General features: G+C 44.9%; 3 protein-coding genes across 3 annotated transcripts in view; 1 reads left to right on the top strand and 2 right to left on the bottom strand.

Moving 5' to 3' along the window:
* Positions 1-24,855, top strand: part of rpl31 (ribosomal protein L31) — a 177,071-nt gene that overhangs the window by 78,872 nt on the left and 73,344 nt on the right. The window lies entirely within an intron of this gene.
* med4 (mediator complex subunit 4) lies at positions 8,590-12,561 on the bottom strand. Its single transcript, XM_072686660.1, has 7 exons — positions 12,478-12,561; positions 11,503-11,569; positions 11,234-11,404; positions 11,034-11,091; positions 10,626-10,712; positions 9,921-10,052; positions 8,590-9,699 (listed from the first exon to the last, which is right to left on the bottom strand). The coding sequence occupies exons 1-7, from the start codon at positions 12,546-12,548 to the stop codon at positions 9,527-9,529; spliced, it is 759 nt and encodes a 252-aa protein (XP_072542761.1). The 5' UTR covers positions 12,549-12,561; the 3' UTR covers positions 8,590-9,526.
* On the bottom strand, positions 14,050-24,490 carry LOC140561445 (serine/threonine-protein kinase Nek5). Its single transcript, XM_072686659.1, has 23 exons — positions 24,346-24,490; positions 24,080-24,203; positions 23,498-23,594; positions 23,182-23,279; positions 22,789-22,872; positions 22,347-22,417; positions 21,952-22,038; positions 21,756-21,810; positions 21,046-21,246; positions 20,855-20,933; positions 20,410-20,510; positions 20,014-20,240; positions 19,805-19,883; positions 19,547-19,666; positions 19,202-19,282; positions 18,699-18,779; positions 18,530-18,616; positions 18,348-18,443; positions 17,605-17,848; positions 17,218-17,328; positions 16,525-16,611; positions 16,051-16,243; positions 14,050-15,551 (listed from the first exon to the last, which is right to left on the bottom strand). Exons 2-23 carry the CDS (start codon positions 24,197-24,199, stop codon positions 15,266-15,268), a joined length of 2,685 nt encoding a protein of 894 aa, XP_072542760.1. The 5' UTR covers positions 24,200-24,203; positions 24,346-24,490; the 3' UTR covers positions 14,050-15,265.

Consider the following 24,855-nt stretch of genomic DNA (forward strand, 5'->3'; position numbering starts at 1 on the left):
TGGAGATGTTCTAACAGGAATCTCAGTAGTGGTTTCTGGGACTGCTTTAGCATCTACGACAGCCTCTTTATTAAGAAAAATGTTTACCCTTGTTTGGTTTGCTGGTCACGTGATGTTTTTCAGATGCGAGTACACATCCAAAGTGGAGACCCAACGGAGCGGGGGCACGTTCCTCGTTTCTAAAGTGCCACTAGAGCTTTGAGTCATAGTCTTTCTTTGTGCTGTTCCTTTCCGAACCTCTTATTTCCTTCTTGCCTTCCATTGTTGTCTGTACCAAAAATCATGATACCCTTTATAGAGCCTGGACAGAGTCATCTCTCTCTCACACACACACACACACACACACACACACACATAGTCACGCACAGAATGCATGAGGTGAGTCATCAGACGTCTCTCTCTGCAGAGATAAACCCCTCTTCCCTCCATCATTCAAAGGGGTGGGGGGGGGAGGACAAACAGCCCCCCTTACAGGCGAGCGCCGGGAGAGAAGGGACAAAACAGATTTAATAATCTGGAGTGATAACAGCACAGAGGCGCCGCGGGGCGGTGGCTACGTCACACGCCTCATTGGCCAAGATTATTCCCTATTATTACCCATAATCCCCTCCCTAATTACCTCCTTTACCTCCATTCAGTAATGCTTCCGTTATATTTACTCATATTTATTACGGACCTACAGTAATCACACACTTCTGCAGAGACGGCAAACGCAGTGTTTCACTGTGGCTTAGTGGGAAGGTAGGCGTTTCCGATAAAGTGGCCAGTGAAGCAGGTCTTTCTCATAAAGTGGCCAATGAGTGGATGCACAACGTAGGGGTTTCCAATAAAGTGGCCAGTGAAGACAGGGTTTCCAATAAAGTGGCCAGTTAAGTAGGGTTTTCCAGTAAAGTGGCCAATGAGTAGACAGACAACGTAGGAGGTTCTAATAAAGTGACCAGTGAAGTAAGGGTTTCCAATAAAGTGGCTAGTGAAGAAGCACAAGGTAGATGTTTCAGATAAAGTGGCCAGTGAAAGAAGGGTTTCTAATAAAGTGGCCAATGAGTGGATGCACGACATAGGGGTTTCAAGTAAAGTGTCCAGTTAAGTAGGGGTTTCCAATAAAGTGGCCAGTGAAGAAGCACAAGGTAGATGTTTCTAATGAAGTGGCCAGTGAAAGAAGGGTTTCCAATAAAGTGGCCAGTAAAGAAGCACAAGGTAGATGTTTCAGATAAAGTGGCCAGTGAGGAAGCACAATGTAGCTGTTTCTAATAAAGTGGCCAGTGAAGAAACACAATGTAGGTGTTTCTAATAAAGTGGCCAGTGAGAGGAAGCACAAGGTGGATGTTTCAGATAAAGTGGCCAGTGAGGAAGCACAAGGTGGATGTTTCTGATAAAGTGGCCAGTGAAGAAACACAATGTAGGTGTTTCTAATAAAGTGGCCAGTGAGGAAGCACAAGGTAGGTGTTTCCAATAAAGTGGCCAGTGAGTTGAAGCACAAGGTAGGTGTTTCTAATAAAGTGGCCAGTGAAAGAAGGGTTTCCAATAAAGTGGCCAGTAAAGAAGCACAATGTAGATGTTTCTAATAAAGTGGCCAGTGAAAGAAGGGTTTCCAATAAAGTGGCCAGTAAAGAAGCACAATGTAGATGTTTCTAATAAAGTGGCCAGTGAAGAACCACAATGTAGGTGTTTCTAATAAAGTGGCCAGTGAGGAAGCACAAGGTAGGTGTTTCCAATAAAGTGGCCAGTGAGTTGAAGCATGAGGTAGGTGTTTCTAATAAAGTGGCCAGGGGTGTATTTTACGTGTCTCAGCGTTGGGGGTTCGCTGAAAGCTCATGAACTCGTTGGCTGGTGTGAGTGACTGATGCTGTGTGAAATCAGTTTTAGTGGAGCGAGTGAATTTTCTGCTTACTCCAGCAGTCTGCGAATGCGCTCGCGGGCCTTCCTCGTCACTTTGATGGATTCTGGGTAAGAGTTTATTCGTCAAGGCGGCCCAATCGGTTTTTTTCTGACAACGTGAATCCATTTCAGACGTGGCAGACGGAATCTGAGGACTGACTGGCTTCGGTGAAGAGGCAGGAAAAAACACCAGTGAGGTTCTTTCTCATGGTTTTTGTTAAAGTATGCAAATTCAGTATCAGCTCCATTTGTCATGTTTCCATTTTCCCGTGGTTTGATGGAATGTTATTTTTGCTCAGGTATGAATAAGAGTCTCTCCTGCTTCGGTTGGAGTGACTCTCTCTACTGTCCTGGAAAGACGACTAGAGGAGCATCTGGAGGAGCATCGCACCTCCCCTCCTCATCCCCAACTCATCCCATACAAAAGTACTGGAGCTCCACCACCACCATCATTCCAGAGAGCACAGTTCCTCCACTGCTCCACAGCTCCTCAATGCTGGGGGGGCTTTATACCCCTCTAGCCCACGCCTGCCATTATTAGGCAGCATGGAGCCGATAGGGTCCTGATGTTGATCTGCTCCAGAGAGTCCTATTCTATTGGCAGTACAAGCTGTGTGTGTGAATTTGTGTGAGCTGAATGCATCCATTAGGTGTGTCCACAAACTTCTGGACATATATGCAAGATATGGGTTCTAGCATTAGCGTGTAGGCTCTAGATCACAACTGTACAGCCTGTGTTCATTAGCGTTAGCACGCAAAAGCTGGAATTTCAGATCTGTGAGGATAATCAAAACAGTGGAATTACAGATGCCAGATTTAGACGCATTCACACACACACACACACACACACACACACACAGGTGGTAATGAGATGAGCCTTACTAGCACTGTGTGTTTTTTCTCCTGCTGAAACAATGAGTAAACGCTAATAAGCCGTTTACTGCTGCCAGCAACACCTGCACAGCCCTCAGTCTGTCTCCTTACACTCACACACACACTCGCACACACACACACGCACACACACACACACACACACACACGCAGACCAGTACTACAGGTTTGAATACAGTGTAATTAGCCCCTCTACTGATATCACAGTGTTTTAGTTCCAAGGGCCTCACGTTAGCATCGCTCTGTTCAAAATGCTAAACACACACACACACACACACACACACACACACACACACACTCAAACACACTCACAAACCCACGCATACTCTCACGTGCAAAAGTGCGTTCACAACTTGGTGACAGGCGATGGCTTCATTTCCACCCGTGCGGCACTGTGAGATAATAATGCAGATTGAGCATCACGGAGGAAACCGTCAGCGTTCAGAGCTGCCACGAGACGAGGCCTTCACTGCAGCTCATTAGAGAGTGTGACCAAGAGCTGACCTTTAACACCTGAAACACACACACACACACACACGCACACACACACGCACACACACACACACACACGCACACACACACACACACACGCACACACACACAGGGAGAATGAGACTGTACAAGATTCTTCCACAAGCACAGCGTCAACCACTGCTGCAGTTTTGGGAGGAGATCATTTTGAAGTTTATTATTTTTGGGCAAGCTCTCTCCAGGGTGGAGGTTTTTTAAAGCTCTCTCCAGGGTGGAGGTTTTGGGATCACTTCCCAGGGTGGAGGTTTTGGGATCACTTCCCAGGGTGGAGGTTTTGGGATCACTTCCCGGGGTGGAGGTTTTTTAAAGCTCTCTCCAGGGTGGAGGTTTTGGGATCACTTCCCAGGGTGGAGGTTTTGGGATCACTTCCCGGGGTGGAGGTTTTTTAAAGCTCTCTCCAGGGTGGAGGTTTTGGGATCACTTCCCAGGGTGGAGGTTTTGGGATCACTTCCCAGGGTGGAGGTTTTTTAAAGCTCTCTCCAGGGTCTCGGTTTTGGGATCACTTCCCAGGGTCTCGGTTTTTTAAAGCTCTCTCCAGGGTGGAGGTTTTGGGATCACTTCCCAGGGTGGAGGTTTTTTAAAGCTCTCTCCAGGGTGGAGGTTTTGGGATCACTTCCCAGGGTCTCTTTTTTTTTAAAGCTCTCTCAAGGGTGGGGCTTTTTACAAGCACTCTTCAGTGTGGAGGTTTTGGGAATACATCCCAGGGTCTCGTTTTTAAAAAAAATGCTTTCCAGGGTGGAGGTTTTTTAGAACTATTCCCAGGGTCTGAGGTTTTAAGATGCTCTCCAGGGTGGAGGTTTCTGAGAACACTTTCAAAGTTTGGAGTTTTTTGGGAACGCTCTGCAGATTGAAGACTAAGCTCTCTAGGGTGGAGGTTTTTGAGAACACGTCCCAGGTTGAAGACTAAGCTCTTCACTCGGGAACAGACAGCAAATCACGGTGCAGTGTTTCTGCTGCGGTACGCCAGCAGATCGTCAGCTGGAGTCAGAGCGCTGAGGGGACGTCTTTACCCTGCGCTAACACACCATCATCATCATCATCATCATCATCAGGCCTTTCAGTTCTGTTAGGACAGGAAGGAAAACACAGGAGCCCCCCCAGGACTGAGTCTGTCAGCCGCGCTACAGCAGACACACTTCCATCCGTGTGACAGAGCGGCCTGCGGGCGGAGGAACCAGCATCTGCACGACATCAAGCAGAACGAGCGCCGCTGTCCTCGTGTGCAACGTTCAGCATTTAGTATGAGAGGAAGTTCTTACGCAATACTTCACCAGTCAGACACCCCTCCAACGTCACCCCGAACACCCAGTCAGACACCCCTCCAACCTCACCCCGAACACCCAGTCAGACACCCCTCCAACCTCACCCCAAACACCCAGTCAGACACCCCTCCAACCTCACCCCAAACACCCAGTCAGACACCCCTCCAACCTCACCCCAAACACCCAGTCAGACACCCCTCCAACGTCACCCCAAACACCCAGTCAGACACCCCTCCAACCTCACCCCGAACACCCAGTCAGACACCCCTCCAACCTCACCCCAAACACCCAGTCAGACACCCCTCCAACCTCACCCCGAACACCCAGTCAGACACCCCTCTAACCTCACCCTGAACACCCAGTCAGACACCCCTCCAAACTCACCCCAAACACCCAGTCAGACACCCCTCCAACCTCACCCCGAACACCCAGTCAGACACCCCTCCAACCTCACCCCAAACACCCAGTCAGACACCCCTCCAACCTCACCCCAAACACCCAGTCAGACACCCCTCCAACCTCACCCCAAACACCCAGTCAGACCACACGTGTCTGGTGTCTGAGGCTTGGTTTCTCTGTGGTCCCTGCTGAAAAACCCAGCTCAGGATCAGCTTCTGCTGGTAGCAGGGTTCAGAGGGTCCTAGTCATTCTGGTCGACCAGCTTGGTCATCCTGGTCACCTTGGTCATGCTGGTCATCCTGGTCGACCAGCTCGGTCTTGCTAGTCATCCTGGTCATGCTGGTCATCCTGTTCAACCAGCTTTGTCATGCTGGTCATCTTGGTTGACCAGCTCGGTCTTGCCCTGGCTGAATTCTGGCAGTCTTACGTCTGGCTCATGCGCTAAAACTAAAGAAGAACGCCGGCCGCTAAGCGCGCCTCGTCTGACTGACTGGACACATCTTTAGCTGAAGCTTTAATGTGGGGATCTGTGACAGCTGGCAGTCACTCAACGCCCGGCGCTGCGGCTCCTCTGTGGCTTTTCTTCTTTATCAGTCCAGTCATCCCCCTTCTCCTGTGTTTTTGTGGCGAACAGCAAATGAAGGGTGTGAAAGAAGGAACGAGGCAGCGGGAAAAGAGAGCCACACTGAACCCTGCGGAAAGGGCGGGCCGCCGCGTGCCACAATCCCACTGAGAACAAAAGCTCCAGCACAGGCAGCAGGACGGCAGCTTAATTTGAGGGTATTTATCTGTAGAGTTGGTAAATCAGCTCCAACATGCCACGCTTCTTGTAGGGACCAAAAGTAATTGTACTAATTAGCATAAATGCAAATGCTGCCGTCGTTCTGTTGTAGGCATTGTGCCTATATTTGGAGCTCCGGGATTAAGCTGGATTTCTATCTGACAGAAATGAGCAGGGCTTCACCCTGTGGTAAACACACACACACACACACATTAAAAAAACATTAACCCTTACATTAAACCTTGGGGGTGAACTAGGGTGTCGGATTTCAGATTTTCCAAGGAAATTTCAACTGGAACGCCTCCACAAGTGGAATTTCCTACTCGGAAAATCGGGAGAGCCTCACCAAAACACAAAAGCAGGAGTGTTTATTAGCCTTTATTAGCATTTCTGTCTGTCTGCGTCTCGTTAAATCAGTCGTTCACTCTGTGGACGTGTTTCCATGATGTTTGGAAAGGCAAAATATGTATTAAACATATGTATTAACCCTGTTGTCAACTGGTATGGCTAACTATGCTACCCTGAGGCATAAACGTGCAGTTTACGTTGGTTAGCTTCACCATAAAACAGCTGAGGTAAACTCTTCAGCTAGTGCTAACTGTCTAAGTTTTGAAATAGTGTACAATTATCTGGAACACGGTCAAGGCTGGTGTGACGTCCGAGGTAAATGTAGCGCAGCGTTGTTATTATTTGAGGAGCTAACATACTAGCTAATAATGCTAGATCTATGCTTCAACCTCAGCTAGCACTGCTAGCTCGCTACTAAACTCTAATCTTCTAAGCCACAGACTCCTAAAAAAACCTCATTTAACGAAGCCTTTGGGTCTGTTTGAGGTGTTTCGTGGAGGATCTGTGTTATGGGGTCAGTGAAGTACGTAGCAGGGTTAGCATGTAGCTAGCAAAAACCGTGTTACAACCCATTGTAATGATACAGTAATACTGAGCGACATCTTCTCTGAGAGATTTACCTCAGAGATACGACTTCTGTTGTCAGTTTAGCTGGAATTGACATTAAAGCAACAGCAGTTTGGTGTCTTAAGTTAAATGTAATGTAATGTTTATGTACACCAATTAGCAGGTTGCTAACTAGCTGCCTAAACGATCACACACCTGCCTGCTGGGCCTCTTCCCTGCTGATTCTCGGCCAGGCCTGCAACTGCGGTCATTTTCAGCCGCCGCTTGTCTGGGAGGTGCTGCTGCCTTCAGGCGCTTCTTCAGGGAAGTGTTTAGTCGGGGTTGACTCGGGTCACTTGGCCAGCATTTGCACGTTTATGGGCCTTGAAAAACTGTAGAGTTGCTTTGTATTATTGTTGATCACGAAAGGAGAGTCTTTATTTTCAGGACTTGGTTTCTCTCCCTCCAAGGACCTTTTTGTGCTACTGTTGGCATTGGCCTGCAAATGGCTTGGTCGCAGTTTGCTGTAAAGATGCTTAGTGTCAATGGGTGGTGCATTGTATTATGTAGTATTATTATTATTACACTTATATGTGTACACAATGTGTATGTATGTGTGTGTGTGATTATATATATATATATATATATATATATATATATATATACACGCACACACACAAACACAGTTTTCTGTATTTTCATGACCATTTACATTGTAGATTGAGAGAATGCCAAGAGTGTGCAAAGCAGTAATCAGAGCAAAGGGTGGCTATTTTGAAGACACTAGAATATAAAACATGTTTTCAGTTATTTCACCTTTTTTTGTAGTACATAACTCCATGTGTTCATTCATAGTTTTGTTGCCTTCAGTGAGAATCTACAATGTAAATATACAATAGTCATGAAAATACAGAAAACGCATTGAATGAGGTGTGCCCAAACTTTTGGCCTGTACTGTATATATCACACATACATATACACACACACACACACATATATATATATATATATATATATATATATATATATATATATACATACACACACACACACACATATATGTATGTGTATATATTTGTGTATATATATATATATATATATATATATATATATATATATATATATATATATATATATATATATATATATATATATATATATTACACACACACATTTCTAAACCGTATGCATACAGACTGACATACAGGGTCATTAGAAACATTGTTTCCCCCCAGCACAAGCCAGTGTTTTCCTTGCTTTAACACATCCAGTTTAATCAGCTAATCAAGCCCTTAATGAGCTGAATCAATACTGGAGTCTTCCTGCACTCAGAGTGGTGATTCAGGACTGAGGCAAAGCCAAAGTAATTTGTCCATCAATGCCGTGCCTGCAAACAGCAAATGAGTGAAATTCCACTGGAACCCAGGCTGCCCTGTGCCAAAGCGCCATCTAATGGCCTATATGAGAAGTGAATCTCAGCTCAGGACCACAGGAACTCAGCTGGGGTTGATATAGTCCAGAAATAGTGTCCAAGTTGGGCTTGTCCCATTTCTAGCAGATCAGGAAAGGCGCACATTAACAGTTCACTTATATATCCACTAGTCAGCACAGTCCGATTCTGCTAGTGAAACATGGTGGTGGGAGTATCGGTAGTCAGCAGGCAGGAGGGCGGCTCAGGTCCGGTGAACAGAAAGCCAGACCTGAGCTGAAGACGACTCTGCAACTCTGTTCAAGTTGGTGCAATGATTGGTTTACAGCTGTTAAAATTAAAGTTTAAATTATGATTTATTTATTTTCATATTTTAATAAAGCACACCCCTCTCTTTCCACTCTGCTCGGACAGGCCACACCCAGATTTCCAATTAACATTTTTTAATTAAACATTAATTCATTTCAACATTCAACACTGATTCCATCAACTCTTTCTGTAAATAAGCACAAGCACACCTCAGCTATAGCAAAAAGATTTTATTTACACTCTGTCTGAAACCTCAAACATTTACAGCACTATTTACACAACACCTGCGTTTACTCACACACACACTCACACACACACTCACACACACACTCACACACACACTCACACACACACTCACACTGAGACAAATAAACAACTGCAGGGCTTTATGGTCGGTCAAACAGGGGTAAGAAGAAGGGAGGAATAATAATAATAATAATAATAATAATAATAATAATAATAATAGTAATAAAATGAATTCAAGTTTTGACTTTATACACACCAGATCATCATTTCTGGAATTTTTGGGATCCCAACTTTGTTAATGGGATTTTTTTTTTACTGGATGTCTTTAGGTTTACGCTGAATTACTAATTAGCCAACGTAGCTAACAAGCAATAAAAGCTTAAGTACGGCAATTAGCGCCGAGCTCACCGCGCGTGTAAATCACACACTCTCCTCAAACCGCGTGAAGGTGTTCGCTAATCTCAAACACACTCTAGTAAACCCCTCATGTGGGTTCTGGCAGTTTTGTAAGAAACCACACAGGCACGTCTCTTTGGGTTTACGTGGGGTTTTGTTAGTGATGGAAGAGCGTGTGTGTGTGTGTGTGTGTGTGTGTGTGTGTGTGTGTGTGTGTGTGTAAAAATAATGGGTGGGATAATGGTCTCATACTTGTTAGCTTTGTTAGCCTCGCATCTCCACCGCAAAACTAAAAGACTCGGGTCACGACTGATAGACTGTGTACGTGGAACCACCCCTTTAGTGTTGTTTGACTCTTACCTGTATCTATTCACCTGTACGCTCTCCCTCTCTCACACGCACACACACACGCACACACACACGCACACACGCACACACGCACACACGCACACACGCACACACGCACACACGCACACACGCACACACGCACACACGCACACACACTCTCTCTCAATCAGAGTCGCTGCTGCTGCTGGACGAGTCCGTGCTCATGGCCTCTACGTCATCTTCGTTCTCCTTGTTGTGGCCCGGCGGCTCCAGGCCAAAATCGTTGCCGTGGTGAGGAGGCAGCATCCCCATGGAAACATCAGCAGACTGCCAAGGATACTGAGGCGTTAGCACGTCTGAGAGGAGGAGGAGAAGAAAAGTCAGCATCTTCCACACAACACTACCCCCCCCTCCTTCAACAGCCCGCCCACCCCCGCCCACACCATCATCATCATCATTCAGAACACCCACAATCCCACAACGCTACCAATACTGGGAGGGTGAAGGCTAGCATGGTCTTCCTCAGAGACATGCGAAGAACCTTTAAGAAGTCAATACGCAGTGTAGGAGGAGTTACCTGGCAATCTCCCAGCAGCCAGTGCATCTCCCGGAAGGTGGCCGTTCACGCCGTTAGTGGGCAGGTTGCTCATGTGGCCGAGCATCCCACTGCGCATCTCCAGGTCGGTGGGGTACGGCCTCCGAGGGTCACCTAACGCACACACCCACACAAACAAAGCACTCAGAGTCAGAATCCAATAACACACGGTGGGACCGAGAGAGCGGTGACGTGTGTGTGTGTGGTGTAATATATATATGCCAGTCAAAAGTTTGGACACACAGTTTGAAGGTATGCTGATCATCATTATCTTAAAAACATCAGTAGTTAGGCTGTCTAGACTTTGGGGGGGGTTCCAGTAGGCCCAAGTTGTATAGGCTAATAACTGGTTTTGCAAAGAGAGGAAATGTGTATGTAATTAAACCTCTCAGATACAATATCCACCCAATTGAGGTGGACACACGCGTGTCACGCGGATCACAGATGATGATCAGCACACATTCAACCAGGTGAATCCAAACTTTTGACCCATACTGCCATTTGATTTTCAGACATTTGGAGCAAACTAATGACAAAAGCTGGCTTTAATCTAGTCTGTGTAATATCAAATCTCATCTTTATTGATCTTTGGTGACCGAAATCAGCTGGAATGTTTCTTGCTTGGCATTTTTGTGGTGCAAAAATAAATAAATAAATAAATAAAAAAAAGAGAGAGAGATAAAATACCTGGGACCCAGTTAAGAGGAGCACAGACTGCATTACTGGCACTTATCCTGTGCGCATACTTAATGATTTCCTCTGAAGAGATGCTGCCTGCGAAACAAACACACAGAATTACTAAAGATAACCAAGAGTTTTATTGGAGCCAAACAACCAATAATCAAGAAGAATAATCCGTGTACAGTTATAGAGAGCTTGAGAACCCTCCAGAGGGTTCACATCCAAACAGCATCCAGATGATAGATCTAGTCCAATTTAAGAGGCAGGACGTGATGTGGCTAACCAATAACAATGCACTGAAGAGGATGTGCATCAGAACACTTCTCAGGTCTAAGACTACTTAATCTTACACTAATCCTGCGTGGTAAAGTAAAGGGTTCGGTGATGCTGTGCATGTAAACTGAACCACAGTACCTTTCCTGGCCTTCTCGATGGACTTGAGCTTCTCTTTGGCCTGGTACACAGCTGTAGCCTGGAGGAGAGAGAGCATGTTCGGGTTCAGAGGAAAGGCTGAGGCACAAACAGGCCTCCAGAACCCACAGGACTGCGTATCGCACGCTCGCACACACATGCTGACGAAGCCTGCGGGAGCAGCAGCGTTCAGGCGGACTCACCAGGATGTGCTCGGCCTCCTTGAGCTGTTTCTGCAGCAGCTGGATGTCACTGTCTCTCTTCTCCGCCTCCTTCTCCAGCTGCTGCATCTCCTGGTGGATCCTGCCTTGCTCCACGGCTGTCTGCATCAGCTCCTGAAACTCCTTATCCCGCTGCACCAGCAGCTCCAGAACCTGCGTACACGGCACGGCCACATCAGCCACGGCACCAGAACACGACAAGAACCGCTACTGCCTGGGACTTTTAGAGTGACATCTGAGCCACGGCGTACCTGAGTGTCCTCTCCAGGCTGCGGGAGCTTTTGGGTCCGGGACAGCGCGAGCATCTCTATCAACTCTCTGCAGAGAAAGACACGAAACCACAGGTCACATTAGGTCACATCTGGACAGCACTTGAATGCAGCTCCCTTAGGGTGCACCCTTCGCTGACAAATCTGGACGTGCCACTTTCTCTCCAGGGTTTGCTGTGCTGATTTAACCCTTTGAGCTGAAACCCTGATCACACAAATACAGCGGGCCATTTTATTTATTTCCCAAACCCACCAGTGAATAGATAAATGAGTTTTAAAGGAATGTTTATGATGATGATGATGATGATAAAATAGGAGAAAACCGGAACTGGGGACTATTTTGCCTCACTGCACCCTGCATGTATCCCTTCGCCATGCACGTATTTAAACCCTTATTAAAACTACAAAACACACCAAACCCAACTCTAAATGACTTGTTTTATCTTAAAGCTTTAATTCTGCACGTTTTAATAAATATAATTTATAATAATGAGTAGAAAATAGAGATGAGTAGCTAAGAGTAGTGCTAGTTTGCTTATAAAGATTAAATCATTTATTAAATTAATAGCCGTGAGTGAACATATGAGGTTAAAAAGTGATCAATCACTGGGATTTATTTAGATTTAAATAATAATAATAATAATAATATCATTTATTATTAACAGAACCGCTCGACTATTGTTTTGTTTTCAACCCGTATTCCGTCTGGTCCCGCCTTCTGCGCGCCCTCATTGGTCAACAGCTCGGAGGACCGCCTTATGTACGCGGATCTATCCAATCCAAGCGAAAGCACAGAAATGCCGCCAGCCAATCAGAACAGCAGTGCCGGAGAACAGGCGCGAGAAACAGGAAAGTCCTCAGGAGTAAACAGCCTCTCGCGCTCAGAGGCGAAATAAGCCCTCAGTTACCGACAGACAGACAGACAGACAGACAGACAGCGGCAGCGCCGAGACTCACCTCGATAAAACCTCGATATCGTTCAGAGCCGAGAGAAGCTTTTCTTTAGTGGACTTCTCACTCGCCGCCATTGTCCTGGCTTCCCTTCGAGAGCGAGAGCGAGAGAGAGGGAGCGATAAGGAGAGTAGCGGGGCTTTAGCGCAGCGCCCCCGTCCGGGGGGAGGATCGAAACACTGCAGAGCGGAGAAGAGGGTCTCAGACTTTATTAAAACTCATTAACACTCAAAACTGAAATTTCAACGCTACTAAATAAAACGCATTAAGTATAATTTAATAATTCATTTTCATTCATTTTTTCAACTTTTTAGTCCATGAGGTTCACATTCATGCAAACTAGGCCCAAAAAAACAGCACTTATGGCCGGGAAAACTGTCCAGAAATTGGCTGCTTTAGTTAATTTATTAATGTATTTGTCTATTAGATGTGTTTTTTGTTTGATTGTTTGTATTAAATTTCATACTAACCCTGTTCTGTACGGGTCTGATTACAGGTCCGATTACAGGTTCTGATCAGTACTGCTGTCTCTCTAATCTGCTTCCTTTACAGTCCGAACATCAGTCCCTTTCTTCTGCCTACCCATTGGACCTTGTCCCGTTGTATGACCCCCCTAATTTTATTTTATTTTTTTATTTTTTTTGCTGTGCTCCTCTGAACCCCTTGTGTTTCTTATTGTCTCTCTCTCTCTTTCCCAACTCTCCACTACCCTGCTGCACTTTATCATCTCACTCACACTTTCATCTTTTTGACACATTTTCTCATTTTAAAGGTAAAGGTAAAGGTGCCTGTATTTGTAAATGTATCCTCCGCATTTAACCCATATGTGGTAGTGAACACTCACACACACACATGTGTTAGGGGCAGTGAGTACACGCACACCCAGAGCGGTGGGCAGCCAACTCCAGCGCCCGGGGAGCAGAGAGGGTAAAGGGCCTTGCTCAAGGGCCCAACAGTGGCAGCTTGCCGAGCCCGGGAATCGAACCCACAACCCTGTTATCAATAACCCAGTGCTCTAACCGCTGAGCCACCACTGCTTTATTATTATTATTATTATTATTATTATTTATATTTATTTATTATTAAATAATAATTATTATTATGATCCGGTGTCGACCTGAGGAGGATGGGTTCCCCTTTTAAGTCTTGGTTCCTCTCAAGGTCTCTTCCTCTTGACCCGAGGGAGTTTTTCCTTGCCACTGTTGCCACTAACTTGCTCAAAAGAGGCTCGGACCCGGATCTCTGAAAGCCAATCAGAACAGACCTCATTTATATACATCAGTCTTAAAGGTATAGTAACAACAGCCTGTTGTATTGTAGTGGATAAAGAGAGGGTGGGAAATGAATCCCGGCTCGTTTTTGAACATAAACACACACACACACACACACACACACCATAAGTTACACGATTTCGGCCCCTTAAGTTGTTATTAATGCTAATGATCCCAAGCCTCCAGCGAGCCGCTTCTCTTTACTGAAAGTATAAAGAATAAAAAGAAGCTTGTTCCAACATTTTCTTCTCTGATAATTATATCAAAGGAAATCTTACAGGATTGTAAACATTAATCAGACACAAATCACATTTACAGAAAAAAAATATTTTAGTTTACTTTGAATATATTTTGACGATCAAACGTGGATGCCATGTGTACGGCGCACCAAACCGAATAAAAATAGCCCGGTAACAGGAACACTGCTATTTTATGGTCATTATGTCTCATATATCTGTCAAAATCTCCCAAAACTGAAAAACAATATCACAGCAATTCAATACAGCCATCATACCACCCCTCAGGACCTAACAACATGCCCTGAGGGGCGGAAGAGTCAGGACCAGGATACTATTCTGGACGATTCTCGCTGTTCCTGACTTCAGTGCTGGCTTTGGTTTGACTGTACCTGTGAGAGCCACTTTTACAGGACGAGGCATGTTCAATTACTGGTGATACCACAGCCATCCGTGGCTGCAAGTCCCAGAGGGTGTCATTTGCCTCGCTCTCTCTGGGTGGGTAGAGTGTAGTGTCGGTTAGCTGGCAGTTAGTGTTCTCCTCTAACGTGTTCAGCTGTCTAATAAACGTTGGTGGATTCTTCAGCCTCCCAACACTACCAGCATCCTGGGACAGGGTCCCAGCTAGAGGAACTAAATTTGGAGGAAAAAAAATACCATTTAAGGTAACACAAAGCAATACAGGTGACAGTGCTGACTGTGAAAAGGCCCCAGAAAAGCTCCAGTAAACGCAGAGGTTTTAGTCCCCTGTGTACATCAGCATGTAAAGCTGCTTATCTGGGCAGTAGGTGTTTATCTCCTAATATTAGAGTAGTGGTTCTCCATCACTGTGTTCATCATTAGAGCATCTCCAAAGTTCTCCTCTCTCATGGAGTCTAGTATTATTTAGAGTTCTCCTCAGATCAACACCTGGTTTGGTGGTAAATCAGGGCTTAATGATGGTAAATCAGGTGAGCTGCTGCTGCTGCTGCTGCTGCTGCTGATGGAGTTGAACACATCCTCCACGCTGTGCTGGCTGGACTGGGGGGCGTCCAGGAGAAACCTGGAGGAACCGAGCTCTGTTCTTCAGACTAGCTCACCGACAAGATCTCACTACTTTCTTCAGAATGAGAAGCTCTTGTTTCTCCTTTTTACTGGATTCATGTTCAGCTGCTTTATCTGATCTGATGAGATCTGGAGCTCCTACAGTAGAACCCTCTCACTGCTGAGAGACAGGGGTAGAGGGATGGGGTTAGGGCATAAAACCTCTGAACAGTGCTGTATGTGAAGTTAGAATCAGAGATGCCTCTACTGCTCTCCTCCTGGTCCCACATGCTGGTTCAGGTCCTCTTCTGGGTTCAGGTGCTGTACTGCCTCACTCTGCCCAGCCTGGAGCTGTGATCCTGTTTCCCGAGCCGCTCGTGTGGAGGAATCTGTACCTTCTATATCACCACTCTCCCCCATCTCCTCTACCAGCTGCACACTGGGATCTCCATCTACGGTGCTCTGACCCACATCGTCCTCTTCAGTGAAGAGATTCCTCATGGAGTCGGCAACCTCCTCTCTCAGCTCGTCCTCGGACTCCTCAAAGTTCCTGAGGAATTAACGGAGAGGTAAGACGCAGAGATTAGATCCCGCATGCTTCCTGCTGGTAGATTCTAGTAATCATATTACATCATACACTATATGTCCAAATATTTATGGACACTTCTTATAATGAATGTATTCAGCCACTTTAAGTTGCACCCATTGCTGACACACAGCTTGTCTAGTCTTCTATTGGCTCCATGCTGCCTAATGCCAGGCGTGGGCTAGAGGGGTATAAAGCCCCCCAGCATTGAGCTGTGGAGCAGAGGAAGAACTGTTCCTGATCCTGATCTCACGAACGCTCCTGTTGCTAAATGCAATCAAATCCTCACAGCAATGCTCCTCCAGAATCTAGTAGAAAGTCTTCTTCTCTGGACAGTAGAGACAGTTACTCCAACAGAAGCAAGATCAGCTCTTTTTAATTGGAACAAACAATGAATGAGCAGGTGTCCCAATACTTTTGTCCAAATAGTGTGAAACCATACCATCCACCCAGACACACTCACGTATCATCGTCGTCTGATCTGGGTTCCAGGCGCTCCTCATCTACATCTACGTCTATGTCGGAGTCCTCCTCATCATCATCATCATCATCAGCAGCAGCAGCAGCAGAGTTTGTTTTTGCACCTTCAGCAGCCTCCTCATCATCCTCCTTTCTTGCTCCCTTTGCAGCATCTTTGTCACATGGCAGGCTCGTCCCTGAAGAAGTGAAAGAAGGCAGAAAATAGAAAGATAGAGATACAAAGTATGTATAGAATATATTTTCATTAGTACAGTAAATCATGCCATGATGAAGCTCTGAATGGCTTAGTGGTCTAATGCGCTACCACTATGGTCCAGGAGGTGGAGAGTTCCAATCCTGAGCCCCTTTGCCATCAGTGGCCCGAATCAGATAGAGCACAGTTGGCGCACTATGAAGCAGCATGCCTCGGGATCTGAACTCTTAACCCCCCTCAACCCCTTTTCTTTTCTTTTATCACCTGCAGAGTTTCTATTTGCACCTTCAGCCGCCTCCTCGTCCTCCTCCTCTTCGTTTGCAGTGCTTTCGTCACATGACAGGGTCGCCCCTGACAAGAAAAAAATATTATCATTATGATAATCGTCAAAATCACCTACCTAATTCTGTGTAGGCTCTCCTTGTGCCGCTGTCACAACACATCTGAGCTTATGAGGCATGATTCCACAAAACCTCTGAAGGTGTCCTGCTGTGGTGTCCGGCACCTAGACTAACGTTAGCAGCAGATCCTTTAAGTCCTGTAAGTTGTGAGGTGGGCGGGGCCTCCATGAGCGTCAGTGAGAGCCTTGAGAACCATGACCATGTCGCTGGTTCACCAGTTGTCCTTCCTTGGAGCACTTTTGGTAGGTACTGACCACTGCATACCCCACAAGACCTGCCTGACGTTCTGGAGACCATAGAGTTGTCTAGAACATCACAGTGCGGGTCTTATCAAAGTGTCTCCTTATTTAACTTATTTAACACATAACCTTCAAGAACTGACTGTTCACTTGCTGTCTAATAGATCCGTCCCTTGACAGATGTAGCCTCTGGAACCAGATCATCAGTGTTCTTCATATCTTCAGTTCTGTCCGTGGTTTTAATGTTATGGCTGGTGGGTGTATATGTACGTATATCAATAAGTGTTTTATTATCAGCCAGTGTCACTGATCGTTACCCAGTGTGGAGCAGGTGAGCTGGGCCTCAGCTAAAGCCTTTAGGAGTGTATTCGGGGGGTGGTTCATCCACTGCTTCCGCTGCTCCTTTACTTCCTGCTGAGCAGCTCCACCTAAAACCATCAGCAAACAAACAAACAAACAAGTAAATAAATAAACAACTTCACACATACATGAGTCAATGCATTACAACTGAAACAACCAGTTGGATGCTTTAAATGGGTCTTGGCTGCGTCATAAAGAGTTAGGAACCCGTCCATAGCACTCCATAGAACCCGTTTTTGCTTAGTGTGGAATTTCTTTGAAGATAGTTCTTTATAAAATAATTTTTGACTTCTAATGTGGAAAACCTTCTGTAGATTGTTCATGTGTGTGTGTGTCCCGCACACCTAGATGGGTTGAACATGCGGTAGAGCCGAGAGAGGACACCTCCATGTTGGCCAGAGCATTCAGCAGAGTCTGAGGAGCCTCCCGTCTCCACACTCCTCTTTTCATGTCCTCATCTCCTCCACCTTGCTCCAGGCCTTCCTCAGGTCTGACCTCTGCACTGACCTCAGTCTCTCGGGTTGGCCTGTTCCACAGTTGGAGCTCCAGTTCTGCATCGAACCGCAGCGTTTGATTCAGCGGATCCTCCTGAAACACACAGAAAAACAAACACACGCACTGTTATGATATATATGTAGCTAAAATCTACCTCAATAACTACAGCAAAATTACGCTAATACTTCCGTACAGTTCGCCAATTAACTGTTAATAGAAAAAGGCTTGTTTTTAGTTTATAATCCCACATGAACGTTATAAGTGGTATTAAAATAATTCAAAAAAATTCTAAGAACTCCCTATAATGTACATATTAAACAGAAGTCTTGCTTTCATCAGAAAGAAACAGCACCACCGTGTGGCTCAAAACTGAACCGCATTTTGATAACATATCGATCTTACAATGGGCTTGATACACATTAAAGTAGTAATAAATTAATAATAATTTATTTAAAATTGGGGCTCCATGTATTGATACTATTTAATAAAAGCAGAGATATTATATTAATATACAGTACTGGGCAAAGGATTTAGACCCCTAATCCTAATAATAATCATAAAATCTTTGTATGTAACTGTGGCTAACTATTACCTCCTCCAGTTTGTCTTCATGGCTTTTCTGCTGTCTTTTCTCTTCGTTTCTCTCCAGCTCCCTGTCCTGCAGCTTGATCTCAAACATGATTCCTTTCTGTGTGAAAAAACAAAGACAATTAGACTGGGTTCAGAGCTGATCAGAGCTGAGGAGCGGGACCGGCTTCTGGACTGCGTGGGTACCTTGTCTTTGTGTTTCTTCTGCAGCTCTCTCCTCTCTCTCTGGCTCTGTTCAAGAATCTTCTTCAGAGCTTTCTCCATGTCAACAGGCTGTAAAGAAAATACATCAGCCTCAGCCCACCTTATGTATATATGTGTGTGAGTGAGTGAGTGTGTGTGTGTGTGTGTTCACCTTCTGCTCTTCTTTGGACATGCATGTTTGTTTCTCTTCAGGACGCTCCACCACGTATGTGCCACCTGGCTTCAGCTGGGCCTGTGGAGGGGCACAATGTGTGTTTACAAAGTTTACACCACCGTGATGGTGCCGGATGCTTTAGGGAAACGAGCCCTCACTGAGCCCAGCTAGACAGCCACCTATCTCATCTCTCTAAACACGCCCCCAAAAACCTCAAAACCTACAGGGACTAGACAAGCTGTGTGTCAGCAATGGCTGCAACTTAAAGTAGCGGAATGCATTCATTAGAAGGGGTGTCCAAAAACATTTGGACATGTAGTGTAAGTCACACTGTGTATTAAACTGAACTGCATCCGTTTACCATTTAGTTTCGAGAGACGGGTTGAGAGACGAATGTTTTTGGGGGCGTTGATGAGTCTAGGTCCAGTGTTTGTTAGCAAACATGTCTTGGCTGATCGACTGTTGACTCTGTGACTGTAGGGAGAGTGTGTATGTACTACCTCAGCGTCAGCTTTCCGTCTCATAACTCTGACCTCGTCCTGGTAACGTTGCCTGATTTCCTGCAATTGTCTCAGATACTCCTTCCACACACACACACACACACACACACACCCTTAGTTCAGTTCAGTTCCTCACAACAGTATCCTATTCCTTCTCTTTACAGCAGGAATGTAAACATGCTTCAGCTGCGCTCATTTCATTTTAAGACATTAAAATGAATAATAATAAGAATAATATTGATAATAATACTATTTGATTAAGTTTGCAGTCTTGGGTTTGATTTTGATTGATAAGCCTGTACTTAATGTACTAACATACACAATTCCACACACACACTGCAGTACCTGTTGTCCGTGTAGTTTCTCTTGTGGAACCTGCTTAGGTGGAGTGGCTTTCTCTTCATGATGCTGTGGCTGACCCAAATGTCTGTAGCGTTCGTTGTCTGCTGTGGTTGGCCTCAGACCCTGCACGCAAGCGCTCGTTAAGGCCTTTAAAATGTTTGAGGAGATGATGATTTGTCCAAAAAAATGACCCAAATATAGTTAATCAATATACAAACTACTTCGATTACATTCAGAGTGTAGATGGGGAAGTGTTCTCACCAGCTGCTTTTCTGCTCTCAGTTTGTACTGATTGGCTTCTTGTCTCCTCTGCAGGTATTCGTCTCTTGCTGCTGCCACACTGGTGACACACACAAAGAAATCAAAATCTGATCTGGTTGAATGTTCATATGATCCACACGCTCATTCTGACAGACTGTAATACACTACAGGAAGCGTAGGGGGCACTCAACTACAATGCACATACTCACAGCTGGTACGGCTCCGGAGCATTTAACCTGTCGGGGCAGAAGCCAGGTGGCCTCTCTGGTTCAGTTGGATCAAGTACTGCAGGAGGAAGTGGAGGGCGGTGCTGCAGCCGCTCCAACTGGGCATGGAACTGCCCGTAGAGTTGAGGACGAACATCCCGCTTGGGTTCAAACTGAACCTTGGGTTTCCCTGCCCTGCCCTTTTCCACTTCCACATGGCCATGCACTGGCTGACAATGAGACATTATACAACAATAATTAAAGTTATTATAATTTTTAAAGAATTAAAAAAAATAACAACACACTCACATACAGCACTGTCCTGTTACAGCATATTGCATTACATTTAATTACCATTAACCATACTGTAAAGATACAACAGTGAAAAGCTGAAGGCACCTTATAATGAGGGCTGGAAGGCTTGGCAGCAGCGTTCCTCCATGCTGGTCTGGGTGGCAGCTTGCTCACTGAAGGTCCAGGCCTCGGTGAGACTCTGGGGACTTTAAGAAAGGGAGAGATCTGTTCAGTAGTACTGTTGTGTAGATACTGTTAATTTAGGATATTTTTACCTACCTGCGCTGTGCTTAGGACTGTGTTGGGTAGCTGTGCTGTGCTTAGGACTGTGTTGGGTAGCTGTGCTGTGCTTAGGACTGTGTTAGGTAGCTGTGCTGTGCTTAGGACTGTGTTAGGTAGCTGTGCTGTGCTTAGGACTGTGTTGGGTAGCTGTGCTGTGCTTAGGACTGTGTTGGGTAGCTGTGCTGTGCTTAGGACTGTGTTGGGTAGCTGTGCTCTGTTTAGGACTGTGTTGGGTACTTTGTGTTGTGTTTAGGCCTGTGTTGAGTACCTGCGTTGTGTTTGGGGACGGGCTGTGCTACAGGCTTGACTCTGTGCAGAACTGTGTGACTAAACTCCTCTTCCATTAGCTGTAACACAGAGAGAGCAAAGGAGGTACCGCTGATCTTGATATAATAACAACAATAGTCTGTGAGAGTGTGTGTGTGTGTGTGTGTGTGTGTGTGTGTGTGTGTGTGTTACCTGAGGGTCCAGATGCTTGCTGATGTGTGTGTGCAGAAGTGGCCTTTTGAGCAGTGAGTTGACGGAGGGTCGGTCCCACGGGCTGACCTTAAACAACTGTGACAGCAGCAGCCTGAGCTCAGCACTGTAGCGCTGCGACACTGGTGCATAGCGCCCCCTGCAGATCCTCACTATTAGCTGCCGTAGACTGCTGCCTTCAAACTAGTGCCATGCACACACACACACAGACACACACACATATACACACTGCTACTTCAGTGAGGTTCAGTGAGTATAAGAGAATTTACAGTGGACACCAAAACCAGAGTGTGTGAACTTCTATGTTCTGAAATGTGTTGCTCAGATTTTTCACTTTTTTAAACTTTACTTAGAATTATAACAATTTAAGTTTACTTTTAATTATGTTTTTTTTATTTCTATGTATTTATGTAATTATATTTGTTTTCAATTTACTTACATTATACATATTAAAATGACTGAATGTTATATATATATATATAATATATATATAAAATTATATATATAATTTTTATATCTTGTATTTCATTACTTCATAATAAACAACTGACATAGAAAAAAATGAAATTTACTTAATTCAATAATTCATTTAATTCCATTAATTTTATTATTTAAGTTTTTATTACAAAAAGGTTTCTAACAAACCTTTGTAAGTGTGTGTGTGTGTATGGAGGGTTTATGCTGGCACTTACCGGGTGTCTGAGTGTGCAGAGCTCATATAGAACACATCCAAGAGACCACATATCACTGAGAGAGAGAAAACACTCAAGATTTAAGATGCCTTTAAAAATCTCACACTGGAATAAAAAAGGTTTATGTGGTCCATCAGGATAAATGCCCCCATTTCTAAGGTTTCTGCTTAGATGAAAGGCAGCTCAGTTTACGTACGTTTTGTTGTTATATGGCCTGTTCTCGCAGATCTCAGGAGACAGGTAGTATGGGGTCCCAACGCAGGTTCTCGCCAGCTCCACCGTGCTGCAACACAGACATATGGACTCAGGGCTCAGTATGAACACTACCAGGTGAAAAGACCAAGGACGGATCATCAACCAGCATTGATTTATCTGCAACCTGATGACAGAGCCAACACTTAGACTGTTGGGCCACCCAGGAGCCCTTTGATAATGCATTCCAGCCAATCAGCTGTGTTGTGAGTTTTTAGGTTTAATAGGCACACCACAGGTACACAGAGGGTGTGTAATAACCATCTAGTTTTTGATAAAATTGTACTAAATTATATTACACAAACACACACACACACACTGAGAAACAGACAGACTCACTTGTTTAACAATCTGGCGATGCCGAAGTCTCCCAGCTTGACTTTAACACCTCCTTGGGTGAGGAAGATATTCTGCAAGGTTTTATTTATAAAATAAATAAATTAATTAAAAATTTATATTAGTAGAATTTCACATATGTTGCCTGTGTACAATAACTGTGTGTTTTATAATACAGAAAGGCACAAACAGACCCCTTTTTGCACTCAGTATCCACAAACATTTGGACAGTGTATTTCTTGTATGAGTAAAGCCCACTTCCATCACCATTCATGTTAATTACTGCTCTAATATAACAACTCTAATATAACAGCCGAATATAATATTGCTGTGACTTTAATCACGTCTGTGAATTTTGAGTGCTGGTGAGAATTAAGTGAAATGTGCCTCTTAAATCAAATTAAATTAAATGAATGAATATAATATATTAATTAAATAAAAATACCTGAGCTTTGATGTCTCTGTGCAGGACCTTCCTGTCGTGGATGTGTTTTAGCCCCAGACAAATCTGAACAAACCAGTCCACTATCTGCACAAACACAACAGACATAATAATTTGTGTGTATTTGCTTCCATAAACCTTCAGGACAAAAATACTATATGGACAAAAGTACTGGGACACCTACTCATTCCCAGTTTCTTCTGAAATCAAGGCTATTAAAAAGAGTTTCTCCTGCTTCTGTTGGAGTAACTGCCTCTACTGCCCATGAAAGAAGACTTTCTACTAGATTTTGGAGGAGCACTGCTGTGAGGATTTGGTTGCATTCAAGAGCCAAGAGCGTTATTGAGAATATATATAGAAATACTATAGAAATACTACATATACCATATTTCTCACCTGCTGTTCTGTGAACGGCTGCCCCCTTTGCATGGTGATTTTCTTCATGAGGTCCCCCCCATCACAGTACTCCATCACTATGTAGAGATTATTTTTCTCTGACACACACACACACACACACACACACACACACACATATCACACATCACAGACTACCCATAACAATGGTCACACAGAAATACTGATTATTGATAATACCTGCGCTGATCAATTCTCTTACCGACCGGTGCATTTCATTAACAGTAGGCAATGGTTGCTGAGCAGGTTGCTGAGGAGCTACAGTGATACATGAGTGACAATGTGGAAGATCACTGACCATTAAATGACCTAAAGAAGGCCACGATGTTCGGATGCTTCATCCTGGACAGCAGAGTCACCTCCTTTTTGGAGGCTTCTCTTTCCCGAGGAGACATCTAGAAGAGACAAAAGAGAGAGAGAGACAGGTGCAGCGTAAAGAGACGAGCATAGCTACTCTATATGTCCAAATGTTTGTGGACACGCCTTCTAATGAATGCATGCTGCTGCTAGTCCCTGTTGAGAAGTACTGCCAATAGAATAGGACTCTCAACCTACTGGCACCATGCCTTACACCAGGCGTGAGCTAGACCCAGATAACATGGGAGAAATGTTTCTCCAGGGGTTCCAGGTTGGCCCCACATATGGATGCCCACGAGGGTCCCACCTGGGTCAGAGTTTGGACCAGTAGTGGAGTGGTTCAACATGAGCTCCATCTCCATCACTGTACACTGCATATGAGAGTGGGGTGTAGGAATATGGTCCATTTGGGTCCAAACCCACGCAGAGCCCATGCCCACCTGGAACCCACCAAGCCCCCCGCCCCCCGAGTACTGAGGAGTGGTGGGACTGCTGGATGGGAGCAGCGTGAACGCGCACTCACCCGGCTCCAGCTGATCTGCTTGACGACACAGGGACGCGCGTTCCCGCTTCTCTCTTTGACCAGAAGCGCTTTCCCGAACGCGCCGTGCCCGATCTGCCGGATCAGCTCGTACCCGTTCATGGCGCTGAGGGGGAAACACGGGGGACCAAGCTGATTATCGATACACTGACCATATCGATATAGCTAGCTAGCTAACGTTCAGCTGAACTCGCGAGCCCGTAACCATAGCAACCTGTAAACAGACCGCGAGCAGTTGATGAACTCACCAGAAGTGCGGAGGCCAGACTAAACATTACCACAGGATTTCCTTTCAAATGTGAGAAAAGTGGAGAATTTCACCACAAAACTCCGTTAAATCCATTAAATCCATTAAATCCTCCATTAGCGCCGAGCTAGCCGCACTTCTGACGGGCTGCACGAGCCTGGCGCGAGAAGACGGCGCCGAAAGGCACTGTGGGAGTTGTATTTTATATGAAGTGCCGATAAAGTTGGAACTCAAATGTATTAAAAATGCACAGAATTATAGCAAATTTAATTATATATTTAATTTAAAAAGCTTTTTTAGATTTGTAATAGAATTATTAAAAAACGCTAAAGACTTAATGAAGGCCAGTCTGAGCTAAAACAGAGTAAAAAATAGTAAAATATTTCATTATTATTTATTTATTATTAATATTTATAGAAGAGAAAGATATTACTTTACACGCTTTAGTGTTTGTTTGTGTTTAATTTCAGTTAAAAACATGCTGATGGTGAAATGTAAACACTGACCTTTG

Source organism: Salminus brasiliensis, chromosome 8 (assembly GCF_030463535.1).
Source record: "Salminus brasiliensis chromosome 8, fSalBra1.hap2, whole genome shotgun sequence".
Taxonomy (NCBI): Eukaryota; Metazoa; Chordata; class Actinopteri; order Characiformes; family Bryconidae; genus Salminus; species Salminus brasiliensis.

What these genes read in the sequence shown, in the direction of transcription:
- med4 (XM_072686660.1), bottom strand. Translation starts at nt 12,548, where the DNA reads ATGGCGGCGAGTGAGAAGTCCACTAAAGAAAAGCTTCTCTCGGCTCTG. An exon ending in GATATCGAGGTTTTATCGAG is followed by an intron (nt 11,570 to 12,477) that starts GTGAGTCTCGGC and finishes CTTTCTCTGCAG; the next exon opens with AGAGTTGATAGAGATGCTCG. An exon ending in AGGAGGCCGAGCACATCCTG is followed by an intron (nt 11,092 to 11,233) that starts GTGAGTCCGCCT and finishes TCTCTCCTCCAG; the next exon opens with GCTACAGCTGTGTACCAGGC.
- LOC140561445 (XM_072686659.1), bottom strand. Translation starts at nt 24,199, where the DNA reads ATGAACGGGTACGAGCTGATCCGGCAGATCGGGCACGGCGCGTTCGGG. An exon ending in TCTGCACACTCAGACACCCG is followed by an intron (nt 21,247 to 21,755) that starts GTAAGTGCCAGC and finishes GCATGGCACTAG; the next exon opens with TTTGAAGGCAGCAGTCTACG. An exon ending in GCTCCGGAGCCGTACCAGCT is followed by an intron (nt 19,884 to 20,013) that starts GTGAGTATGTGC and finishes GTGTGTCACCAG; the next exon opens with TGTGGCAGCAGCAAGAGACG.